The sequence below is a fragment of the Parasteatoda tepidariorum genome, chromosome 6 (assembly GCF_982258835.1).
Source record: "Parasteatoda tepidariorum strain Cologne lab strain chromosome 6, Ptep-v5.0, whole genome shotgun sequence".
Classification (NCBI taxonomy): Eukaryota; Metazoa; Arthropoda; class Arachnida; order Araneae; family Theridiidae; genus Parasteatoda; species Parasteatoda tepidariorum.
In genome coordinates, this window is record NC_141760.1 from 5,900,642 (window position 1) to 5,923,960 (window position 23,319).

General features: G+C 26.8%; 1 protein-coding gene across 13 annotated transcripts in view; it reads left to right on the forward strand.

The window, feature by feature from the left end:
* Window positions 1–72: 72 nt before the first annotated feature.
* The window catches only part of LOC107454565 (sodium channel protein 1 brain), a 53,286-nt gene continuing 30,039 nt past the window's right edge, over window positions 73–23,319 (forward strand). For 2 of the 13 annotated variants that reach the window (XM_016071796.4, XM_043044679.3), the window contains exons 1-15: window positions 74–407; window positions 1,930–2,057; window positions 4,283–4,366; window positions 4,967–5,095; window positions 6,054–6,148; window positions 7,370–7,476; window positions 8,127–8,284; window positions 10,365–10,509; window positions 11,783–11,911; window positions 13,185–13,421; window positions 16,111–16,147; window positions 17,392–17,552; window positions 17,663–17,833; window positions 19,048–19,229; window positions 21,100–21,322. In XM_016071796.4, coding sequence (XP_015927282.2) covers window positions 246–407; window positions 1,930–2,057; window positions 4,283–4,366; window positions 4,967–5,095; window positions 6,054–6,148; window positions 7,370–7,476; window positions 8,127–8,284; window positions 10,365–10,509; window positions 11,783–11,911; window positions 13,185–13,421; window positions 16,111–16,147; window positions 17,392–17,552; window positions 17,663–17,833; window positions 19,048–19,229; window positions 21,100–21,322 — 2,148 coding nt within the window. In that variant the 5' untranslated portion in view covers window positions 74–245. Of the gene's footprint in view, window positions 408–1,929; window positions 2,058–3,904; window positions 3,962–4,277; window positions 4,367–4,966; window positions 5,096–6,053; window positions 6,149–7,369; window positions 7,477–8,126; window positions 8,285–10,349; window positions 10,510–11,782; window positions 11,912–13,184; window positions 13,422–16,110; window positions 16,148–17,391; window positions 17,553–17,662; window positions 17,834–19,047; window positions 19,230–21,099; window positions 21,323–23,319 lie in introns of those variants that run through there. The other 11 variants (XM_016071798.4, XM_016071802.4, XM_043044678.3 and 8 more) reach the window with 11 other exon arrangements.

Sequence of the window (23,319 nt, forward strand, 5' to 3'; positions counted from 1 at the left end):
CTTGACTTGCATTTCTGTTCCGATTAGTTTCGTTTTTCAATTTTTAGAAAGATAATGGCAGCAGTCAGTTTATTCACGAAACTGACACTATGAAACGTACCAAAATAATCTAACTTTTGAGTTTAATAGGTTCTTATAAAATTATATGTAATGTGAACGTAGCGAGTTTAAAACGTTTAGCTCAAAAGTTTTATTCTTCCTTTGTGAAAACACTCAGTTTGTAGTACGAAATTTAAAGAAAATATATGAATTCTCTGCCAGTTATATTTTTCTTTCCGTTTGAGAAGAGTATTTTGTTAGAAAAAACCTTTTTCAAAATGCAAAGTCGTAGAACTTTCAAGCGTTTGCCGTCGGAATATGCATTTGATATACCTCTCAAGGAAGTTGACCCGAAAGTATCAGGCGATGTATGTATACTCAAAAATTGTATATCACTTAGTACTTTAAACCTGCTTTTAAAATATTCTATTTGATTTTTTTATTTGTAACATCTGTTTGATAATTATTTTACATATTTTGATTCATGTTCTGATTTTGAAAGTTTGTTTCCCTTGTGTATATTATCTATAAATATTGCTTTAAGTTCAAAATTTGATCTTCTGAAACAAAATAGTCTTTAAAATTTGTTTCAATAAATTGGTCTGTACAGTTAATTTTTATAATTATTAAAATGATTTTATAAGATCATCAAAATTATAAATACTTAGATATTATCAGTTTAACTATGATTTAAGCAAAAAGTGACCAATCCTTTTGGAAAGAATCTGAAGTGAAAAAATTATGCATTCCATTTACAACTTTTCCTACTAATTTAAAAATGTAAAGAAAAAATATTACTTCTAAGTTTATTATTTATTTGAGGGGAGGGTTCTATTTTCTTTTATGTTAAAAAAAATAGCTGGATTTATCTGTGCCAGACTAACCAAAAAATACCTAATTTTTCTCTGAAAAGAAATGCAATAACGGTATTTCTATATTGTAAATTGGTGTGCCAACTTCAGTCTCCGAGGTGGTTAATGAGTTCTAAATTTGTAAATTTTTTTAAAATATCCTATAGAGGTTTGTCTGTAAAAAACCTCTATATGTTATAACACTGCCATTGTTGTAAAAAAAATATCACCGAAAGAGACCAATTCGATGGGTGCCCTTGTGTGATACTTTTTAAATTTCTTGCCGACCATAGCCTGAAAGTTTCCAAGACATCTGTCAAATAATAATTGGAATAATTAATATCCTACTAGAAATTTTCAGGAATCAGATTGGATTGGGATGATCGTGATCTGCACACCAATTACTTCAGAAAATAAGCAAATAAAATTAACTGATTAGTTTCTTAAATAATTTCTGTTTTTTGTTATGAAAAAAATCCATGTTTCTATATCTCTCTCTTAAGTATATTTTATTGTTTTGCAAGTAAAATTTCATTTGAAGTTTGAATGAGAATTTAAATCATCATTTGTCTATTATGATATTTTATCTAGATCCATACAGTAGGCAGGTTTTACTGTATTTATTCAATCTTAATTTATTAGTTTTTGAATTTAATAAATAATTAATTGCAATTTTGACCCATTATTTACTTATTTAGATGAAATTAATTTGCCTTGTAGTTGAGCTGACAATCTAATAGGCTCCTTTTTTTGACATTTTCCAATAAAAATAATTTTCCATGGACAAATTATGCAACAATGCAAAATTGTTTCGTATTATTTTTTTGTATTTTTCATGTATTTTAATTATGCTTCAATTACTTAATTTGTAAATTTTTATTTCATATGATATATTTCCTACAAATTTTTGATGTCCTTGAAATTAGGATAATTGGTTTTCCAATAAACTTACTTGCTTTTAATAAGATTTTACATCTTTAAACTTTAAGCAGTATTTTTTTAATTAAAATGTGATGCTTAAGTGTAATTACTTTTACAGACATTTTGTGTTATAACAAGAAGCTGGGACCAAACGTTTATAAACAGATATCAAAAGTCACCATCATTGAACCTGTTTTACCCATACAGTTACATTAGAAGAGCTTCTATGGCCTTTACTACTCATATGTATCCTTTTGCTAATTGTATTTATTATGGTACTTGGTACTTTTTCATTTTAGTTGCTTTTATCTAGTGATGAAGTAAAACTATCGGTAATTTTTGTTTCAACTTATAAAGATTGAAGCTTTTCCTTTTTCATTTATAAAAACATTTTAAGAACTTCAGATCTTTTTATACACGTTTCACACATTATGTACTCAATAATTCACTAAGTTAACATTTATTGGTTTCAGCTCAGTTTTTATCAGTAGTTATGTTATCATTTCATATTTATGAAAGATTGTAATTTATATTTGATATCAAAAGTGCTTTTAATATATTAGTATTTATCAGCTTACTAATGAGCTTTTATAACTGTTTTAAAGTTAAATTCAGCTGCCTTTTTAACATTTATACTGTCATGCAATTAAAAAACAGCATAGGTGCAGATCTTTTGCAAAGCAGTTTTTTCAATAGTATGGCAGAAAGCAGTACATATAAACAGTGCGCAAAAAAAACCATACCACCAAACCAGTAGGGGATGCAGGAAGATTTATTTCCCGGTCAAGACTTGTGGTCTCCTCCTGTTGTGCTATTAGTTTTGATAAAAAAATTGTTTCAAAAACCTGATTACACACTAGTTTACAGTGTGCCTTTTTCTAAAGTAGAATAATCATTGATTATTTTAGAGAATAACTCTTGAGTTGGTTGCATGATCTGCATGAAAAGGAGTGCTTTGAGTTTATCAAGAAAATAAAATTCTTGGAAGCAATGAACTTAAAAGAAATCCAAACTGAAATAACTAATAAATTTGGAATTTCTCAAGTTTTGAAGATAAAAAAAAAATTCTAAAAGAATACACTAGCCGTGAAAGTCTCATAAAACGAAAATCAAATTTTGATGAATTGGCGAATCAAAAGGGTATCGAAATAACAGATTTTAAGAAATAAAATTGTGTTTAAATTATAGCAGCTGTATTATACTTTTCATTATCATTGATTTATTTTCATGAAACTTAAAATGACATTTATATTTTATGGTACTAACTCTGATGGCTTTAATTATAATTGTTTCTTGATCAAAAGATTGAGTTTATTTAATCAAAACATGATATTATTCATTAGATACCATTAAAAGTAAAATTTTATAAAAATTTAAGATTAATAAATGCATTCTCCTTTTTATCAAATAACCTGCTTAATTGAATAGAGTTGACTGAAATAAATGGCGTTCCTTTAAGTGAGGATAACTATAAAGTGAGTTGATGATAAATTGAACTTAAAGCAAAAAAATCTTATCTGCGGGTGTTCTTTTCAAACACTATTAACATTCAACTTCATTAATATTTATAGTTTATTCTTCTCTTCAAAGTTTTCTTTAGCTGCCCTTGTCTTTTCAAGAACTCTTTGAGTGCACTTATTCAGGAAGAATAAATGTTTAGTTATGAGAGAAGCAACAAGAAAAATTTATAATTTTTTTAACTAATACTTTTTTTAACAAATTTCAAGCAATTATTTATTTATTTTAAATGGTGTTTTGTTTATTTTGATTGTTAAAAGTGTCCAGTATATGGACCAACTGCATCACATCCAGGTACAAGACTTGGTATACTGTATATACTTGTCTTATTTTGTACCTTTCTATATTAAAAGAGACTCCAACTTTTGATGTTGTAACAAATTATCTATGGTAGTGAACTAAAGCAGAATTCTTAGATATAAGTAAAAAATTTTAAAAATATTATTTGAACTAAGGGATTCAAACTTTCGTCTACTTGACCTTACATTTATCTGTTTTTAAATTATTTGTGTTAGACAAAATGCTTTTAAGTCTTATTTATTTAACTATTAATACACCACCCTTAGTACTCCTAGGAAAAATATTTCATGAAACTACGAAGAATCTTTAGTAGTTGGAGTTTTTCTATTAAGGTATTTATATTTTCTGAATAAACTAATAGCTCTTGAACTCTTTCATATTTTTTACCAATGTTTCAAATTGTGTTAATTTTAGTTTTGCATCTTTTGTGCCATATCTTTTAAACTATTAATGCGAATTAAATAATTTTTACTCGCAATAATAAAACTTATTTATCCAAACAATGTATTTAACAATATTTTATATACAAGATGTAATGTGAATGTGAAGCAATGTATTTTAATCAGTATGCAATGTATTATAATTATTTATATTAGGTGCTTATTTGTTATAAGTATTGATATTATTAATTTATTCCTTGATGTATAGTTTAGAATTTATGACATTGGAATACTCTTCATTGTGGCAGCAAATCTGATGAATTTGGTTAAACCCGGAATCTTGCCTTTATTTTTTGAGTAATGCATTCAATTCATAACAATTTTTTTTTTGTTAAAAAAATAGTAATTTTCAAAGTTTTTTTTTTAATTTTCTGAAAACATCTTAAATTAAATAGCTAACCAAACTAAACTTGAACAATATTTAGCATCATTCTCTCCACTGGGTATCTTTGATATTAAGACATTCTAACTTTTTTTTTTTTAATTTTATTTTATTATAATTATTTTGTTATTTATTTATTTTAGTTAGATCACTAACTAGGGACTGGTTCAAGAAAGTCTTCAGCCGGACTTACTTTGACATTATAAATGTATTTAAATTTTAATTGTGAATTACCAGTTTACAAAAAATGCAGATTTGTCTCAAATATAGTGTGAATAGACCTTATGTATACTCCTCTTTAAGGGTGGTTGTAGTAAATAATAAATATCAGTTACATATTATGTAAATAAAATTAGTATATCACCAAAGATTACAGATGAAAATTTTTTTTTAATCATTCAGTTTTCCTGTGTACCATTTATCTTTTAATTTTATATTGAAATGAGATGTATTTGCCTGCCTGAATTTTTTGTATTAAGCAAACTTGTAATGTTAGAATTTTTTTTTCTCAATAGGCGACTTACACTGCTATTTTATGTCACTGAGGCAATCCATCAGTCAATAAGCAGAGGGTTTGTTGGTGGTTCTTATTCCTATTTAAGGAATCCTTGGATGTGCTTTGATTTTATGATAACTATTTTAAGGTTTGTAAAACATTTGTAACATCAAGAAAAATATCTAATCTCTAAATAAATAGTAATACTGTCAATACAACAAGTCTGATCATCTGAAGAGATGCATACGTTATTACATAAGGTCATTACAATAGTGAGTGTCAAAAATACTGCTAGTATTTACTTGTAGTATTTAAAAACTAATTTAAAGAAACTAATAACATAAACCAAATTTAATGTAAACAATGCTAATCTGTAATGAGAATTAAGAAGCTAAGAAAATAATTGATATTGATAACTAAACAACTGATAATTGATTACTAAATAATGTTTAGTATGAAAAATAAATAAAAGTGAGCAGACAATTATTTGAGCTTTCTCTTACATAAATAGTGACATGTTTTTCTACTTCTTTTTTTTTTTATTTGATTTGATGTAAAGAATTTGCTAAGCAAATAATCAGATTAAAATAACATTAAAAAATGAGTCAAATTTCGAAATTAAATCAAATCTGATTAAATAAAAGAAAAAATAATATAAAACAAGAAACTAAATTGCATTTTTAATGAAATCATTTATAATTTGTAGTGAAACAATGATTGTCTGCTGGTGTTCTTTTCAAACACTATTAATATTCATAGTTTATTCTTCACAAATTGGTATCATTATCATATCAAATTATTGTTTTTCTTTTACTGCTTTTGTCTTTTCAACAACCCTTTTAGTGTGCTTTTTGAGGCAGAATAAATCTTTAGTTATGGAAAAAATAGCAAGAAGTAATATAAAAGAGGTTGCTTTTACTAATACTATTTTTTAATAGGTCACAAACCTTATTTTTGGGGGGGGGGCGAAAGGAAATTTGTTTGTTTTGATTGTTAAATAATGGTTTAATTATGGGAATTAGTGTTGTTATTCATAAAATTCTAACGGAGAATGCTAAATATGAATATTTATAACACGTAAAAAAAAAAATTCTTGTACCTTATAGCTTGTACAATTTTGATGTTGAAAGGAAGGATCGCATACCTGGACTGCAGACCTTTCGTGGTATTCGACTATTTCCAATAGTAGCAAAAATACCAGGTATTATATGGGCATTTTGGTCATTTCTATCTGTGAAAATTTATATTTTCTATGAATTTTCATTTGTATCATGTTTGTTTTATATGTTTGTCAATTAATACTTTTCTTTTTAAAATTTTGCTTTTGAGTTATAACTTTTTCTTAGAAGGGCAGTGGTAAATAGCTCTGATTTTTTATGTAAAAGTTACTAAAACTTAATGACATAAAAAGCACTTAAAAGATTTCTTTCGTGAATCTGTATCATGGAATCTATATATTTACGAAATTAATTATTTCTGTTCGGGTCACTCTTTAAAATAGTGCCATGCACTTTGTGACCTAAATTGGAGGTTTAAAAAATTCATTTCACACAGCCTATATTTTTATTTTTATGAAATAAATAGTTTCCACCTGTGCCCCTATTTAAAATGGTACTCCATGTTGTCTTGTTGAGTCTTATTTGAGTAGTTACTTTTTCCTAATAATTAAAACCTTTATAACTTCTTAACTGTAAGTTCTATTAACTTGATTTGGAATAATTTGATTTAGTGTTAAAAAAAATATATAGGAAATAATGCTTTATTCACAAAATAGTAATATAGTAGTTAATAACAGTAATTTTTTTACAAAATCATAGTTTTTTTATCCTTTGTAAATTTAAGAAAAGTTAAGTTTTAATTTATTAAAAAAATTTTATCCTTAGTAAATTTTAGTTAAAGCTCACCTGGTGGTAAGCACCAATTATTGGATATCAATATTAGAATTAAATCAAAACTATTAAAGCGATTTCCATCTTTTCCTTAATTATTTTCTTGTTTAAATGTAGTATCTTATCAGCAAATTAAGAAATAAAATTTCAGAGCAAATTGTGAATATTTAAAAATATTATAAACTAACTGAATATCCGTTTTTCTTTCAAGGTGGAAAAAAGGTAAATGATGAACACAATAAAATCATGTACAGAACTATAGATGTATTCTGACGCAATTAAGCAAACTGAAACATTTCCCTTTTTTTTTCTTTTTTTTTTCCCCTTCCCTGTGACTTCAGATTATTAGGTTAAGCAAAACGTGTTTTTAAAAGTCCAGCCCATCAAAATAAATATTAACTATATTTATTATCATTTGATTTATAGCTATTACTCGAGCTCAGCTACTCATAGTCATAAAATTATCTTAATGTCGGTGGCAAATAATTCATTGATTTATAATAATTTTGTCTTTTTACATTTTTTTTAATTAGGTGTTCGAATCTTAGTTAGAGGATTAGTTCTATCAGTGACTCAAATGATGAGTGTAACAACAATCATATTTATATTTCTGACAGTAGTTTCAATAACTGCAAAACATGTAAGATATTAATTTTTCTCCCATTGAATAGTTCTAAAATATCATTTTAAAGAAAGATATATCTTTTTCTACAAATGTCATCCTCTAATTTGAGTCTATTATGTTCAGGTGATATTTAATAAAATAAATTACTTTACCATTATCTTGTTAAATTTAAATGTCTAAAATAAATATTATTAACCTTTTACGTTACTTTTTGCTCACTGATATTTAGATATGCGCTGTCCCAGCTGTAAGTATTAATAAAATTAACAAGTATTATTTAATAGTGTTAGTTTTAAAGATCATGATATTTTTAAAAATGCATAGATTTATTATCTTTATTTTTTTAGCAGTAAGCTTTTTTTTAGTTTTTTAATCTGCAATATATTTTTTTTAAGTTGCTATGCAAATATCAATTTTGAACGAATTTTTTTTTTGAATTATTAAAAGGTATATTGTAGAGATAAATATAATTATATAAAACGTAATAATGTGTTTAATGTGTAAAATAAATTAATTTTTAAGGATGCTTAAATATTAAAAATAATAAATCATTAAAGTTTTTTCTTAATTTTAAATTCTTTGTTTAAATTTTTCTTTCTTTAATGTAATTTTATTTTTCCACTTTATTTGAAATAATATTTAATGTTTTTGTAATTTTTCTATAGATATTTAAAGGTGTATTGTACAATAAATGTGTGAGAAATCTGCCTAGTAATTTTACTAGTTTGAACATATCATACTTTCATTTTATTCAAAATTCATCTAATTGGTTAATGGATCAAAACTGGAATCCTTTAATCTGTGGAAATGTTACTGGAGCAAGGTAACTTGATTACTCATTAACTTAGCAAATCGTTGGTGATACAAATACACTGAAAAAATTAAGTAGTTATGAAATTTCTGTATTTTCTGTTTTAAGATAAATGAACAGAAATTAAATGTTTTATTGTAGTTACACAAATGTATGTTCAGTTTCTTTAAAGTTCTAAATTGCTATTTCAGTTTTGAAAATCTTTGTGTACCATCTATTTTTTTCTCAAAACTAAATACTGGACTCCTTACAGCCATAACTTGTCAAAGCTGAGAAAAAAAGCTATCCAAAAAGAAAAAACTTGTAATCTAATTAGTAATTTTATTTTGAAGTCTAAGCACTCTGACTGTGCTCCTTTTTCTTTTTTTTATTAAGGATTGTGCATTCTTATTTAGTACTTGAATTTTTTTTTTTTTTTTACTGAAACAAGGTGTAAATAAATTTTATGGCAAATCTATCAACACATATAAATAAAATAAAGGTAAATTTGTTTATCGTATACGAAACTTACAAAATTGTATGTGAGGAACTTTAGGCAGAGTCCAGAAATTTACTTATTCTTTTAAAAACATGCCGTAATTGAATTGGCAAAGCAGCTATGGTAGAGATAAAATTAAATTTATGTACGTAAACTGCATAGTTATAGAAATTGAAATTAAATTACTTATGTACGCAGTCTTGTAAGTTTTGATTCTTATTCTCCCTCTGTTTTGAAATTAGAAATAACTGCTCCTACTCCCTCGCTTTTAGTATGCTATTGTGAAAATAAAATCTGGACTGACAAGCCCATACTAAACTGTCCCTTTAGGCACAATAAGAAAAAATCAGGACACAAAATGTTCTTGTTAGTAACTGCATTTATTTTTTATTTCTATTTATATTCTATAAGTTTCTAATCTAGTCCTGACACATTGCCAACTTTCTGAATAGTAATGCCTTCAGATAACGTTTAAGTACTCAATTACTATAAAACATGGTTACAGTATAAAGGATTTCTTCTTTGAAGAACTAACTATCACAAGTCCTATCACTCCTTATCCTTTTAAGGCAAATACAAATGAACTCACTGTGACATTAGCCAATCCTTCAAAAGGAGAAAAAGACGGAACAAACTTGAGGTAACCCTCTTGAACTATTAAGATTAATTCATAGTATATAAAAATCTGATCACTACTCCAAATTCAGCGAAATATTTTTTAAAATAATAGCGAACTACAAACTAAAATTTGCAGATTTTCGGTTAATTTTGCTAACTTTTTAAGAGACTTAACGTGGTTTAACTGTAACAAAGTGATGTATCACATAAGCCTTTAAAATATTAAGAAGTAGTAGAGAGTAAGAAACTGCAAAATCAAATTTGTCTGCTGTCCATAGCAAGTTAGCATCTCTGTAAATGTTAATGGATTTTTTTTTCTTAACACTGAACATTTCAAAGAATAAGTGGTAGCTGTTAATCAACCAACGTTTTGATTTTATAAGAAGGGAGGGGGAAGTTTCGTAGAGTTATATTGCTTTTGGATAAGGTTGAAGAGTTGCTCTTGAAATTTAGTGAGAGGGACAAAATAACCTATTTTTCTAGAGCATACATTGATAGTTTCGTTTTTATTATAATGTTTATATAATTCTTTACTCAGTTATTCTTTTTATATATGTTATATTTATACTCTGTTTTTACATATTAATTTAATATAATAAAGAAAATTCCTATGTGATCATGTACAAAAAAAAATAATAAATAAATTTTTCTTTTTCTTGTTTGGTTTTGTTTCTTGAAAAAAAGAACTCTTATTTCTGAATTTGTGTTTTCTATCATTTTCACTATAAATTTGTTAGAAAGATAGTAACATGTATTTAAAAAAAGTATTATAGACAACTGTGAAATTTTTTGCATTTCCTATTTTGTATTTATATGAGTTTTCAAAGAATTCTTTTTTTTTTTTTTTTGTACTTCAGTAGTGCAAAATATATCAGTAGTGCCAAATCATTTGAATGCAAAAGAGCTGACTTACTTTATGTCTATATTAACTTATTTAAAATCAAATTCTTTCATTTTTATTCTTAAAATAAACATTTATAGTTTCATGTTTTTCAGAAAATGCTATGACAATTACACCTGCCTTCCTGACATTGGGTCCACACCCTTTGAAAATATTTCAAACTTTGACACTTTCAGTATATCCTTGTTGAACAGCTTAAGACTGATATCTACAGACACTTGGGAATTACTCTTAGATGATGTGAGTAAATGAGTTAATGTTTTTTTACTCTGTTTATGAAAAACTACAATAATATTTTCATTTTATTTTTCTGTGTTCTAAAAAGTGTGATAAAAATGAATGGTAACCCAATAAATGTCGTTTTCTTAGAATTGATAAAATGAGTTAAATGTAATATCAAAATAAGGCTATTTAAAATTATTTAATGTAAAAAAATTTATATGTTTATTATCTTAAAGTGGAATTTTTTTTGGGGGGGGCGGGAGGGATAATTGAAATTAAGTAAGGAAATGTAGAATTAGAAGGAACTCTTTTTGATTTCAACCTTCCTGAAAACTGTCTAAACATTTTTGCCATTTAACCAATTACTTTCTTGCATAGCAAAAATGTTTATTTCCATATTAAGTAGGAACAGGATTAAACATAATTCTACTGTTTATTAGTTCCTGTGTTTTAATATTACACAAATATCAAAGTTGCATTATAAATTGCAAAATTATTGCAAAGTTGCAAATGCAAGAATTGCAGAATTATGAAAATCTTATAATTTGCATTTAAATTAAATTTGTAAATCTAAAACTTAAAGTTTTAGACTGTTATTGTAACTAAATATTAATCAAAACACTTAGATATGAAGAATAGTTAAGAATAAATATTTTTTACTAATTAAAAGCATATCAAATTATTATCTTAAGGCTTTTGTTTCTGCCACTACAAAATTTGAAATATTTATTCTAAAAAAAATTTGCATGTTTTTATATACTACTATATTTTAAAAGTTCCTTTAACAGCATTTAATCTTCATAAAACATCTTTTTTTGTAGATCTTTGTTTTTAATAATGGTTGTCTTGAAAAAGGCTAATTTTAAAAATCAATACAAAAGAAAATAAAAGTTATGGTTTGCAGCATTTGACTTAGAAGCTGTCTATTCTCATCAAGTTTCAAAATTTGTCAATTGTTTGACAATACTACTGACTGGTAAAACAATATTTTCTATTCACCTTAAATCGTGGGAGTTTGTTAATTTTTCCTCAGAATGCACCACATTATTTTTGCAAAGGTTTAACATTGTTTTTTAATTTTTCTGAGCTTGTAGTGCCATCTGTTAGCAAACTTTGAAACTTGTAAGAATAAGATTTTTGCTTTCCTAAGCAGAATACAGTAAATCTCACATTTCTATACTTCTCAGCTTTAATTGCTTTTTAAAATCTGTTGGCCATTTTTGCAACATCCAAAATAAATAAAACCATCCATTTCTTGTTTCCCTTGTTTTTAAATATATGTTTATTACAGATATTGCATGCAGTAGGTCCACTTTGTGGGTTTTTCTTTGTGCCTGTGGTTCTAATAGGCACATACTATCTTAAAAATTTAATGCTGATAGTTGTTGTTACGGCCTTTGAATCTGCAATGGAAAATAAAGTATGTTATTTTATCAAATTAATATTCCCAACATATTGTTTAAAAATTAAGCATTTATGGGGATAAAACAGTTAAAAAAAATGCCGACGACATCAATTCACCCTTGAAAATTTGGAAAAACACTTAGTTGTGTATTGCAACAAAAATTATACAGTTTAATAAAATCTTTCCGGAAAATGCGATGATTTTTCTTCTCTCATTTATCATACTTCAGTTTTAGGCTTTTTCTTCAGAAATGTGTAGATTCAAGTAAGAAATATTTTGATTTTCTTCCTTTTAACAAAAAAATGATTTAGCTGTGTTTGTTGGAAAAAATAAGTAGTAGTATTTAAATAAGTTGAACTTTTAATTTCTATTTTAAATGCATATTTCTAGTTTTAATAGCATATATTCAAGTTTTTTAGTGCATATTTGCATGCATATTTTGTCCGTTTTTTAGTGCATATAATCCGCTGTCTAGTGATGAACAATTAGAATTTAGACACTGCCATTGCATAAATGATGGAGGCTCTGGCAATGCAAAAGGACAGTAAAATAAAGAAGAGAGTAGAACAGACGGCTTGATTCCACACAACAAAATGAGTCAGAGAGGGTCTTGCTGCTCTAGAGTCTGCAATATGCAATACATAGAGCAACAGCCTGAGACAATTCCAGCAGACAAGATGTTACTTCGTCAATAGCGCAATAATGCTGCACCAAAAAAAGAACAGTGTGTTTAAACAAGAAACATTAGACAATTATTTTTAAGTACAATTAACCTTAAGCAGTAGTATAATGAATAATGTAATATGGTATAAAGCAGTAAATGTACCCTGATCCTCTAATGTAAGTAAATTTTCTTTAAATATATATTTTTCAATTAGCTACTAAAATTTAAAAATTGCTTTGTTTCTATTTATTTAAATATTTATTAAATTTTATGTTTTCGATAACTCGTGTTTTCCAAAGTTCGAGGTCGGCTCGATCTCGTCCTCCTCGAATTATAGAGACTCTACTGTATTATTATTCTTAGAAGGGTGCAGATCTTTGAGACAGGTAGTAATGTTTGTCCCAGCATTAGATAGTTTTTTATGTCTTAATTTTCTTTTTATTACAAAAATTTATTTTTATTTTAGTATTTTTAAAATAAGATCTGATCCACCTTTACCAAAAAACTTAAATAAGAACTTTATTGAAAAAATATGTCTTTGTCATTAAAAAAATTAAACTGACGTCTTTTCTGTGGGTCAATATCATCTTGTTAGATTATTTATTAGACCTGATTTTGTTTTAGGAAAAGGAGAGACTGTCTTCCTATTCCTATTATGACTCTTTTCCTTTTGACATTGAACGGTTGGCAATCTACCCTCTTGAAACGACACGTGAGACTTTAGATGAGGTTCTGCAAGAGAGATGTTATCTAATTGATCACAGGAAAGCTGTCCAAGAAAAGTGGAAGCGGATGAAAAATATTATAACCATGAAACAGGCTGTTATTAAACAAATGCAAGCAAAAGAAAGTGATATTGGAGTATGCCAACTTTTATTTTCTTTCCTCTAACTCTAAAAACTAAATTCCAAGCTATTCAGTCTTCCATACATATTAAGAAAATGCAAATGTTCTGTATAACCATCTGAATGCATATTTTCCAACTTACTAGATTTTCTAGTTGACTGCTGAATTTAGCCAGTTCCTTCCTATTTTAAAAAAGTTGCCTCATGGTTTTTATATATTATAAAAAATATGAAATTTGGAAAAATTTAAAAAAAAAAAATTATGAAAATAGTTCTTTTACTAAATTTATAGCTTGCTTGAGTAGAATATGTATTAATGTTCAATTACTGAAGTAAGCCTGATTTATAGTAATCAGTATCAAGATTAAAATATTATTTTATTTAGAACTGTCTATCTTTAAATTAAATGAAGGACAATTGTAACTATTTAAAATTAATTAAATTCTTGATTACATTAAAAATATTATAAAAACACTAGGAGGCTTCGCCCCCTGCTCGCTGGCGCTCACCAGCCCCCTGAACTGCTTTCGCAGTTCATTTCTGATTGCTTCGCAATCCGATGCTCGCTCATTGGATACGTTCGTAACGTCTAGCTTTTGTATACTTTTTTGAACACTGAAGTTCCGAAAACTTTTCACTGTAGAAAATTCTAAACCTGTGCATTTCAATATTAATTTGAAATTGAAAACAGTTCGCATATTTTTCTTAATCACACTATTCTAAATTTCAGTTGTTGAGAAAAGTAACTTTTGTAAGTTTTGTTTTAAAGTCTTTCCCACCAGAGGGACCATGTGTTGTAAAACAACATGAAATAGCACTGAACGCCAGATGTAAAGCATCGGCTTCGATGAGGATAATTTTGTGAGAATGTTTTTGATAATTCGGTGCGAATTCACCCGATTAGACATATGATACTCACTACGTGCTCTTGCGTGCCGAAGCCTATCAATTAAAACGTATTAGCGTTTTATATAATATAGATTAGCCATATGATGCTCACGGCGTGCTCTTGCGTGCCGAATCCTATCAATTAAAAATGAAAACTGTTGCCAACGCGAGAAAAGAAATATCGGTTTTATTGATACATACGTGTTACCGTTTTATATAATATAGATTCTTTTTCCTGCCGTAACCCTTTAAATTTGTACAAATAAATGTTAGTTTTACTCAACAATATAATTACTCTACCTTTTGCTTTGTTTGCAAGTTTTTAATGATTTTTTGAAAGAACTTTTAATTATACTTAAAATATTTGCCATACACAGTCATTATGCAAAATTTAAAGATCTGAAGTCTTTTTGTTTAATATAATTAAAGAATACTCAGCTACACTTAGTTTTAAGCATATTTTTTGTACTAGATTTTGTAAATGCATTATTAATTAACATTGATAATAATTTTCATACTATTTACTTTTAAGAAACTGCTATTGAAACTTGTAATTCATAATTACAATTTGTATTTATTATGTAAAAATATGTTCTGTATCTTTTGCAGTCTAGATTTGTTAAGGATTCATATTATTATTGATAATTTTATATGTTTAACTGCTTCTAGATCAGGGGTTTCCAACTGGCGGCCCGGGGGCCACATCCGGCCCGCTAAGCCTTTTTTTTGTGGCCCACGAGCTAAAATATATTAGTTGTCTTTTTTTTGCGGGCAATTTTCGTAAAAAAATCTATAAGGGTTTAAAATACTCTTCTCGTTAATAAAAACCTAATTTCTTCATTTCTGTGAAATTTAACATACCAACGGTGCAAAGAAATTTACTTCTCAGATTTTGCATCCAGGAAAATATTTATTCAAATACAAAAATAATCGTGTATGTTGCTCTTTTTTATTTCTTCTTCTTTTTTTTTTTTTTTTTTTTTTCTTTTTTTTTTTTGTATTTTGTGAATATAATTTAGCATATGCGTATCAAAAAATTTTTCAAAGAAATTCTCCGATTTAACATTTTAAAACCACTCATTTTGGAAGAGAATATTTACACTCTCATTTGTAAATTTTAAATTTAAAATGTAAATATCTATTCTCTGGTGGTTGCAACAGACAAACCTCAATTTTCTCATTGAATATTTTGTGTGCTACTATGTAAGTTTTAATACTAACCTTTTTAAAGTTTTATATCTTAGCAGTTGCACATTAATTGTTTAATACATAGGTGCACATTAAAGTTATTGTAACCCAAATTTTTATTATTTATTTAATATTTTTAAAAATATTATTAATAACAATTAAATAATTTTTAGAAATCTACTTCTTATTTTAATTTGTAATGCAATACTTTTGTTTTGTGCAACTTGGTAAATATCTGACAGTCATATTTAATGTTCCTTAAAACATAAGAGTCCTACATAAAATTTTGATAAAGTTTCGACCCGCCATTTGATTTGTGTTTTTAATTGTGGCCCCCAGCCTCATGTAAGTTGGAAACCCCTGTTCTGGATCAACTAGAAAAATTGCTGAGGTTGTTTTCTTTTGTTTTATTTAAACAAAATATAGTATTTAACAGAAAAATTCTTGAACAAAATTACTCAAAAAGCTTTACTGATGAAGGGTTAGAACTGAATACTTACTGACTTTTTTTTAACTTTTCCTACAATTAACAGTTGTAACTCATTAACTGTATCATTTTTGGAGTCGGTTGTTGCATCCAAAGTATTAAATTGATTTTAATTCGTTGCTTACTAACTTCTTTTGCATAGGTCAGTGGAAATAATGGGAAATACCAGACAGCTACACGTAAGTAATTTTATATTTGATAAATAAGTTATTTGTTCAAGTTTTTTATTATTATCTTTGAAAATTTAAAACTAGCATTTGTTAGGATAAATTCAACATTTTACTTTTTTTGGAAGTTTTTAATTGACTTACTTCTAAATGAAAATAATGTGAAATAACCAAATGTAATTTAAGTTTTACTGTTAAGTTTCAAAACAAGCATGTCTTTGTGGAAGACTATTTAGTTAAAACTGATAATGTGCTTTTTCTGTAATATTTATTTTACAGAAAATGAAAATCGTTATATCTCCGTTATCTTGATTTATTTCAGTTTACCATTAAAGGAAATAATTATCTTCATCCCCTTATTCCTCCTAAACATCCATAAAAATTTATAGAATGGTTTTGTTACTTGTAAAGTGTGTAGCATTCCATTTCCGCTTAAGACATTGCGCAAAACACCACAATGGTTTGCTCTAGCCAAAGTTGTAATTCATTTACAAACCACCAATAAGACGCGTTTAATTTAAGAAATATCACAAATATGAGTGACATTACCTCCTTTCGCGATCGCAATGCTCGATTACGCCATCTGGGGAGAAAACTGGTTCCATGTTTGACCCTCCCTGTTTCCTCTCCACGTCTTCTCAGTTGTATTGGAGCAGTTGTACTAAAATATTTTCCCCTTTCTTTATATTTTTCATTTTTACTTATCAAAAATACTATTTTAAAATTTCCACAACGTTACTTTATTTAATGTAGTTTTCAGTCAATATAGTTTCCTAACTTAATAGTTTTTAATCTATTCGAAAATCAACACAGAAACTATCATTCTTCCTTCTCCTATCACTCTCTGCACGCTTATGATGAAAGTATGCAAAGTGTTGCCATAGGTAGAGAGTTCTGCTGGAAATTGTGTTGCCATAGCTCCAATAGAATAGCTGTGGAAAATTTAGACAAGCCATGTTCTGCTTTGCAGAACATCTGAATAAAATAAATATACTCCCATCAAATATTTGTCAAATCTGTAAAGTGGGCATCATAAATATTGAACACCTTCTTCTTCCATGCCAGGTTTAGATAGAGAATTACTTCTGTTATTCTTCCAATACTAACCATTTATAATTTCTTGTTTTATATGAAACCTAATTTCTTATCTCACATAAAAACTAATCTTTAACCATTTGCACTTTATTGCATTAAGATGTAGAATTTTTTTTTAAATAATATTTACGACTGTAATGCTCAAATTCACTCATTTTCAGGCTGCTGGAAAAATCTTCAGAGTTTGTTTAAAACTATTGCTAAAAGTGCCATTTTTGAAAAATTTATTCTGTTTATTATACTTGTAAATGCTGCATTTCTTGCAGCAGAACATTCCAGTATGTCACAGACATTTTTTGAAGTTTTAGAAATTGGAAACATGGTATTAAACAATTTATTTTGATTTTAAAAAACCTATTCAACGCCTGTTTTTACATTTATTTTAATTATTTGTCAATAATCATTTTGTTTAAAACTATTTTTATTTTTCAGGTGTTTGTTTGCATTTTTTCCTTGGAATTTGTCATTTTGTTTATTGCATTTGATATTCGTTACTTCTCAAAGTGGTTCAATATATTAGATTTTTTTGTTCTAATAATCACAATATTGAGTGTTTCTATTGCAAGCTTGTATCAGTACAGAATTGTTAGAACATTTAGATTGGTGAGCAAATATTAAAATAATAAATTAAATGAAATATTAAAATCTTTAGGAGGAGAGAACTATGTTTAATCTTATAGTATTCTCATTCATAAATAAATATCTGTAAATACTTCTTCATTATGACTTTACTATTAAGTAAAAATTCTATAGAATGTCACAAATTTCCATATTATGTAAAATCCCCTATAATAACTAGAGATAACTGCTTTACTGCTAGAAAAGTTGAATTCTGAATAATTTATATATTATTATTTGATGTCATGAAACTAACTTGGAATTTATTATGAAGAAAAGAATGCCTAAAAACTTATTTCCTTTATGTGAAAAAAATTAACAAAACAGAAAATATCAATTTATGTAACATTGAAAGAAAAATAAAGATTCTTGCAGTTAAATTTTTTTACTATAATTTATAAATAAATAAAAACGTAGACAACTTACAACATTTTCTTCAGATATTGCATAAAATTACTTTTAAGATAAATTTTAAAAACTCTACAGTTTGAAGTATATGCAGAATAAAGACAGAGAGCTTTTGTTACAAAATCAAACTTCAGAATATGACAAAAAGGGCCCAAACTTTCTTATTTTCATATAAATGTTTTCATTTATACAAAGAATAAATAAAATGGCTATTTTCAGATCATTGAACTTCTCTTAAAAGTGCACAAAAGCTTTAACTCTCATTTTTTAAATCTATTTCAGTCTATCAGTTTCACTCTTTCAGTTAAGAACTTGCATGCTGTTTTGCTATAAATTTTGAAATTTGCAGCAATTACTTAAAACAAAGAATCACTTTTAAAATTGCAAGAATTCATTTTAACATGTCGAATTATTCTCTAGATCGAATCTAACTATCGCTTGGATATAATATGTGTGACTAAAAGAAGACTTTTTAAAAATAAAATTCAAAAGAACTGATATGGCATTAAAATTGAATACTGCAAGAGTCAATCAATAAACTTGTGTATAAAGTTTCAGTTTTTCTATTTTTAATTCAATTTTTTTTAAAGAAAAATTGTTTGAGTTTGAGAAAAAATGTCTCCAAGTGATTCTCCAGTTTTGTAAAAGCTATGATATTTACCTTTAGCCATAATGTTTATCCTATTTTTTTTTATTATTATAATTTTGTTGGTAAAAAGTTCTGTTAATTATATTATTCGAATCCCCGTAATTTTTATAAGATCAAGTTTTTAATCTTAAATATTTTTTAGTTTAGCCTCTTACGATTCCAGAAGTCTTGGCATGCTTTCAAACAGATCATTGATATCACCATTGCTTCATTTTTTAAAATATTGCGCCTTGTAATATTGCTCTCATTGGTTATTTTCATTTTTGGAGTTATAACCAATCAAGTTTTAGGATCCTATTATGAAGAATCTCCAGATCCTCCCAGGTACAAAGTTCTCATCACATGATATCTTTAAAAAAATATTATTTTAAACTGGATATTTCACTTGCAAATTTTAATGTTATGAATTTAAATTCAAAAATCTCTTTCATAATAAACAATATTTCATTTAAAGTTTAATTCTGAACTCTCGCAAATGAACAAACTTATGCCCTTTAATTAATCCACTATGCTATGAGTCACTAACATATCTGGAATGGTATGAAGCAACAGCGAATTTTGAATTACTTCTGTAAACATAACTAGGCTCTACCCACTCCATTCAACAACCCAAGTGTTTGTCTCTCAATCATCTTCATTTCTTTTTCATAAAGCACAAAATTTAAAAAAAAAAGATAATTTTGTTTATTAAATATAAAATAGTTGTAATTTTCTGTAAGAATATTTTTATTAAATATAAAATAGTTCCAATTTTCTGTAAGAATATTTTGTTAATATATTTATCGAAAAAATATTAATGATTAGTTAGATTTTAAAATTAATCAGCTCTACTTGAAAAGAAATCTTTAAATTAAAGAATACAAAATATTTTCTTTCCTACGTCGAGGAGTCTGTCGCATCGGCCATTTTTCTTCGACCAGCCCAGTACAAAGTAGTCTTTAAATGAAAGCTGTCGATGAAAATACTAAGTGTGTGATGCAATAAATAGTAATAGAAGTAACCTTTCTTGCTAACAATTTACAAAATAACCATATATTTTATAACAGGGCAAATTGGGAACGATTTTTATTATCTTGAGTCTCTTATATATATAAAAAAATTTAAATAAATTCTGAGATTTGTATCTGGCAAAGTCTAATTTCTTTTTATTTTATTTAATAATTTTTTGTCATCAAGTGACGTGAGATCTTGTAATAGGAAGATCTTGCTAGAGACAAATCTTTGTACAACCATGATATGAACCTTTGTACAATCATTATTTAAAATGAAAAAAGCAGTTCATAAACAAAAATGGCCCTTTCAACACATCAAATTCCAACTCTCTAGTTATATTCTTGTGGCCTGCATTGCGACCCATATGGTATTATTCATTGCAAGTTCAGCAGTTAATAATTTTCGAACTTATTATCGAATGTTACATTTTTTTTATTTCATCGTACTTTTTTTTTTCCTTTTTTTCCTACATGCCTTCATAATTTCAAGTTTCTAAGTCTTATCATTTTTGCATAGCAAAACAAAATGTAACTTTAAGTTAAACCTCCCAAACAGTGGTGCAACACTTTTGATTATTAAAGGCAACAATAAAATGTTCACAAAAGGACATTTTAATATGATGTAATTAAAAACAATAAATAAATAGTAGTAGGCTGTCACAAAAATGTAAAGCATGAGACTATTTAGCAGTCTTAAATTAATATTGCTTGGACATTAATCTCCCATTATTCTTAAAAAGCATTGAAATTATGTTTTCCCATTGAATATTTAGCTTCTGATATGTTTCTAATGCAAAAGAATGTCATGTGCTTTCTCAATAGATTTTTTTAGATCTTCAACAGTGCTATACTGTTTATAATGTCTATATTCTTGGTAGGTTAAAATTGCCAAAATGTTCTTTATTTAGGTTTATCTAGCACCAGAACATTTTATTGAACCTGAAGTTTGTATCGACATTGTCTTGTTGATATTAATCCAAAATTAGTAAACTAAGAGATTCGTATAGTGCTTAAGCTTTTGAGACTGTAATTTTAAACATAAATTTTAATTAAGTATAATTTCTCGATAGCACTTCATTTTGATTATAATTTAAGAATTTTCTCATTATTGTGTCACATATTTTGCAATTGAATAGTATTCGTGAATTTTTCTGTGCTTCAGACAGTCTGTATTTCCTTATTTATGTTTCATCCTATTTCAGATGGTCTTTTGCTACATTTGGAGGATCAGCATTTATAGTACTCAATGTCATTACGGGTGAATGGATTGATTTCCTTTTCACTTGCATCGAGGTGTCGGATAAATCATCTCTGTGTCCATTTCTTTTCATAATCATGTTTGTAATTGCTAATCTTGTGATAGTCAGTCTCTTCACTGCTTTACTCCTCAGCTCCTTTGAAGACCATGTTCAGTTTGATAGAAAAGTAATGTTTTATTGAATATGCAATTTTTAAGCTCTTATAAATTGATTTGCAATTATTTTCCCATGTAATTATATTTCTGATATATCCTTTGATTGTTTAGTATTTTTGCTCATATGGAATTTTAGTTTGGTTAAAGCAGGATTAGCTAGACTGGAACCAATGGGTTTTCTTTTTAAAAACTCATGTTTGAAAATATCTATAATGTTACCCGTAATTTTGGGTTTTTTCAACAAAAAAAAATTTTTTTTGTTCATGAGATAATATATACAGTATATGTATAGAAATAGAATTATAATTGTACGAAGCACTTTTTTACAAAAATTGCATTGTTGTAAAAAAAATTATTTAAATTAACGAAGTTTTTTTTTTTTTTTTAAGACTGCCTTTCTTCACTTCCCTTTTTTTTATTGGATTTTCTTGGGAAAAAACTCAGTTTCAAGTTTTTTTTTTTTTTTTTTTTTTTTTTTCAAAATATAATTAAAGAATTGCATTTTTCAAATGTTTGTTCCTTAAGATCTAATTAAAATTTGTAAACAAATTTCAGAATCGAGTAGTTAAATTCAGAGGTTATTGTATTCCGGGTGTACCCCAGAATTCCAGGTATTTCATATCATCCCTCCAGGTCTAGAAACTAAGAGATGTGATTTTTTTCAAGGAATTTCACGTATCTCAAGACCATTGATTTGTGGATTTCTACAAATCAAAACTTGTAATCCGACAAAATTTTTGTCACAATCTTAAATTTAAAGTAAGAATTAAGTTCTACATCCTAAAATTTAAATTTTAAAACCTTCGTTAAATCATGTAAACGAGACGTTTTGATACACGTGACTCTTCCGCAATTTCGAATTTTTTTTTGGGGGGGGGGGTTGTTGGATTTTTATAGTTTTTAATATTTCAAACTATGCCGGAAACCGCTAATATCGTGATTCGTTTTCGCTCGATTTTAATATCAAACATCGATTTCCAAATTTACCAGATTTAAAAGTTACTCATTGTGAATCATATTCACGTGATTTAAAAATACAATATCGCAATTAGTATTTATACGTTTTTGAAATCAATATCTTGATTTGTTTTTACTTGAGTTTAAAATCCAATGTCGCTATTCGTACTCACGGGATCTAAAAATCATGCATCGTGATTCCTATTTACACGATTCAAAAATCCGATATTGCGATTTGTATTTTCACACTTTTAAATTCAATATCGCGATTCCTATTCAGGTGATTTTAAAATCCGATATCTCAATTCCTGTAAGTCTTTTTCTGAAATTAATTACTGTAAAAATTTGACATTCCTTAATGGTAGGTAATTCAATTATAAATCATAGTTTAATTATATTAAATACATAATTATATTAAATATGAGTAGTATATAAATTGATACTTGTTATCGAGTTTTTGCACATAAAATTTTCAGGGTTTTTCTCTTTGTGTCACAATCACCCCTGTAAGTTATCCCTTTCACCATCTGTCCAAATTTCATTACACTTACGCATCTATTTTATTCTCCAGTTTTTACTAAAAAATCTTAAAGATGCTAAAGAAAGGAAATTTTTTCTTTAAAAATTATATTTAACAAGTAAAACAGGTAACATGATTTCAAAATTTTTGCTAGATATTTTTGAAAAGGTTTGTATAAATGATATATCTGTTAAAGATATATTCTAAAAAAGTCATTTGAAATATTTTCTTACTTAATCTGTTTTTTATTGTGTAGTTTTTTAGCATAAAATCTTTCCATTTTTTATTTTAAAAATTGTTTTGTATAATTTAGCCAGCAAATACACTCTTGCAATGATTAATTCATCCTTATTTATTGTATTTTTAAACAAATGTATTCTCTATATCTTGACCAAGTATTTTTGAAATTTTTCAATTTAACGCTTCATATTTCAGTTTTTAATAACCTAATGTGTTTGATGTATTTTAAAATTCTTTGATCTGATAATTTTCTGATGAAGAATCAAAATGATTAAAAATTGTTACTTATTG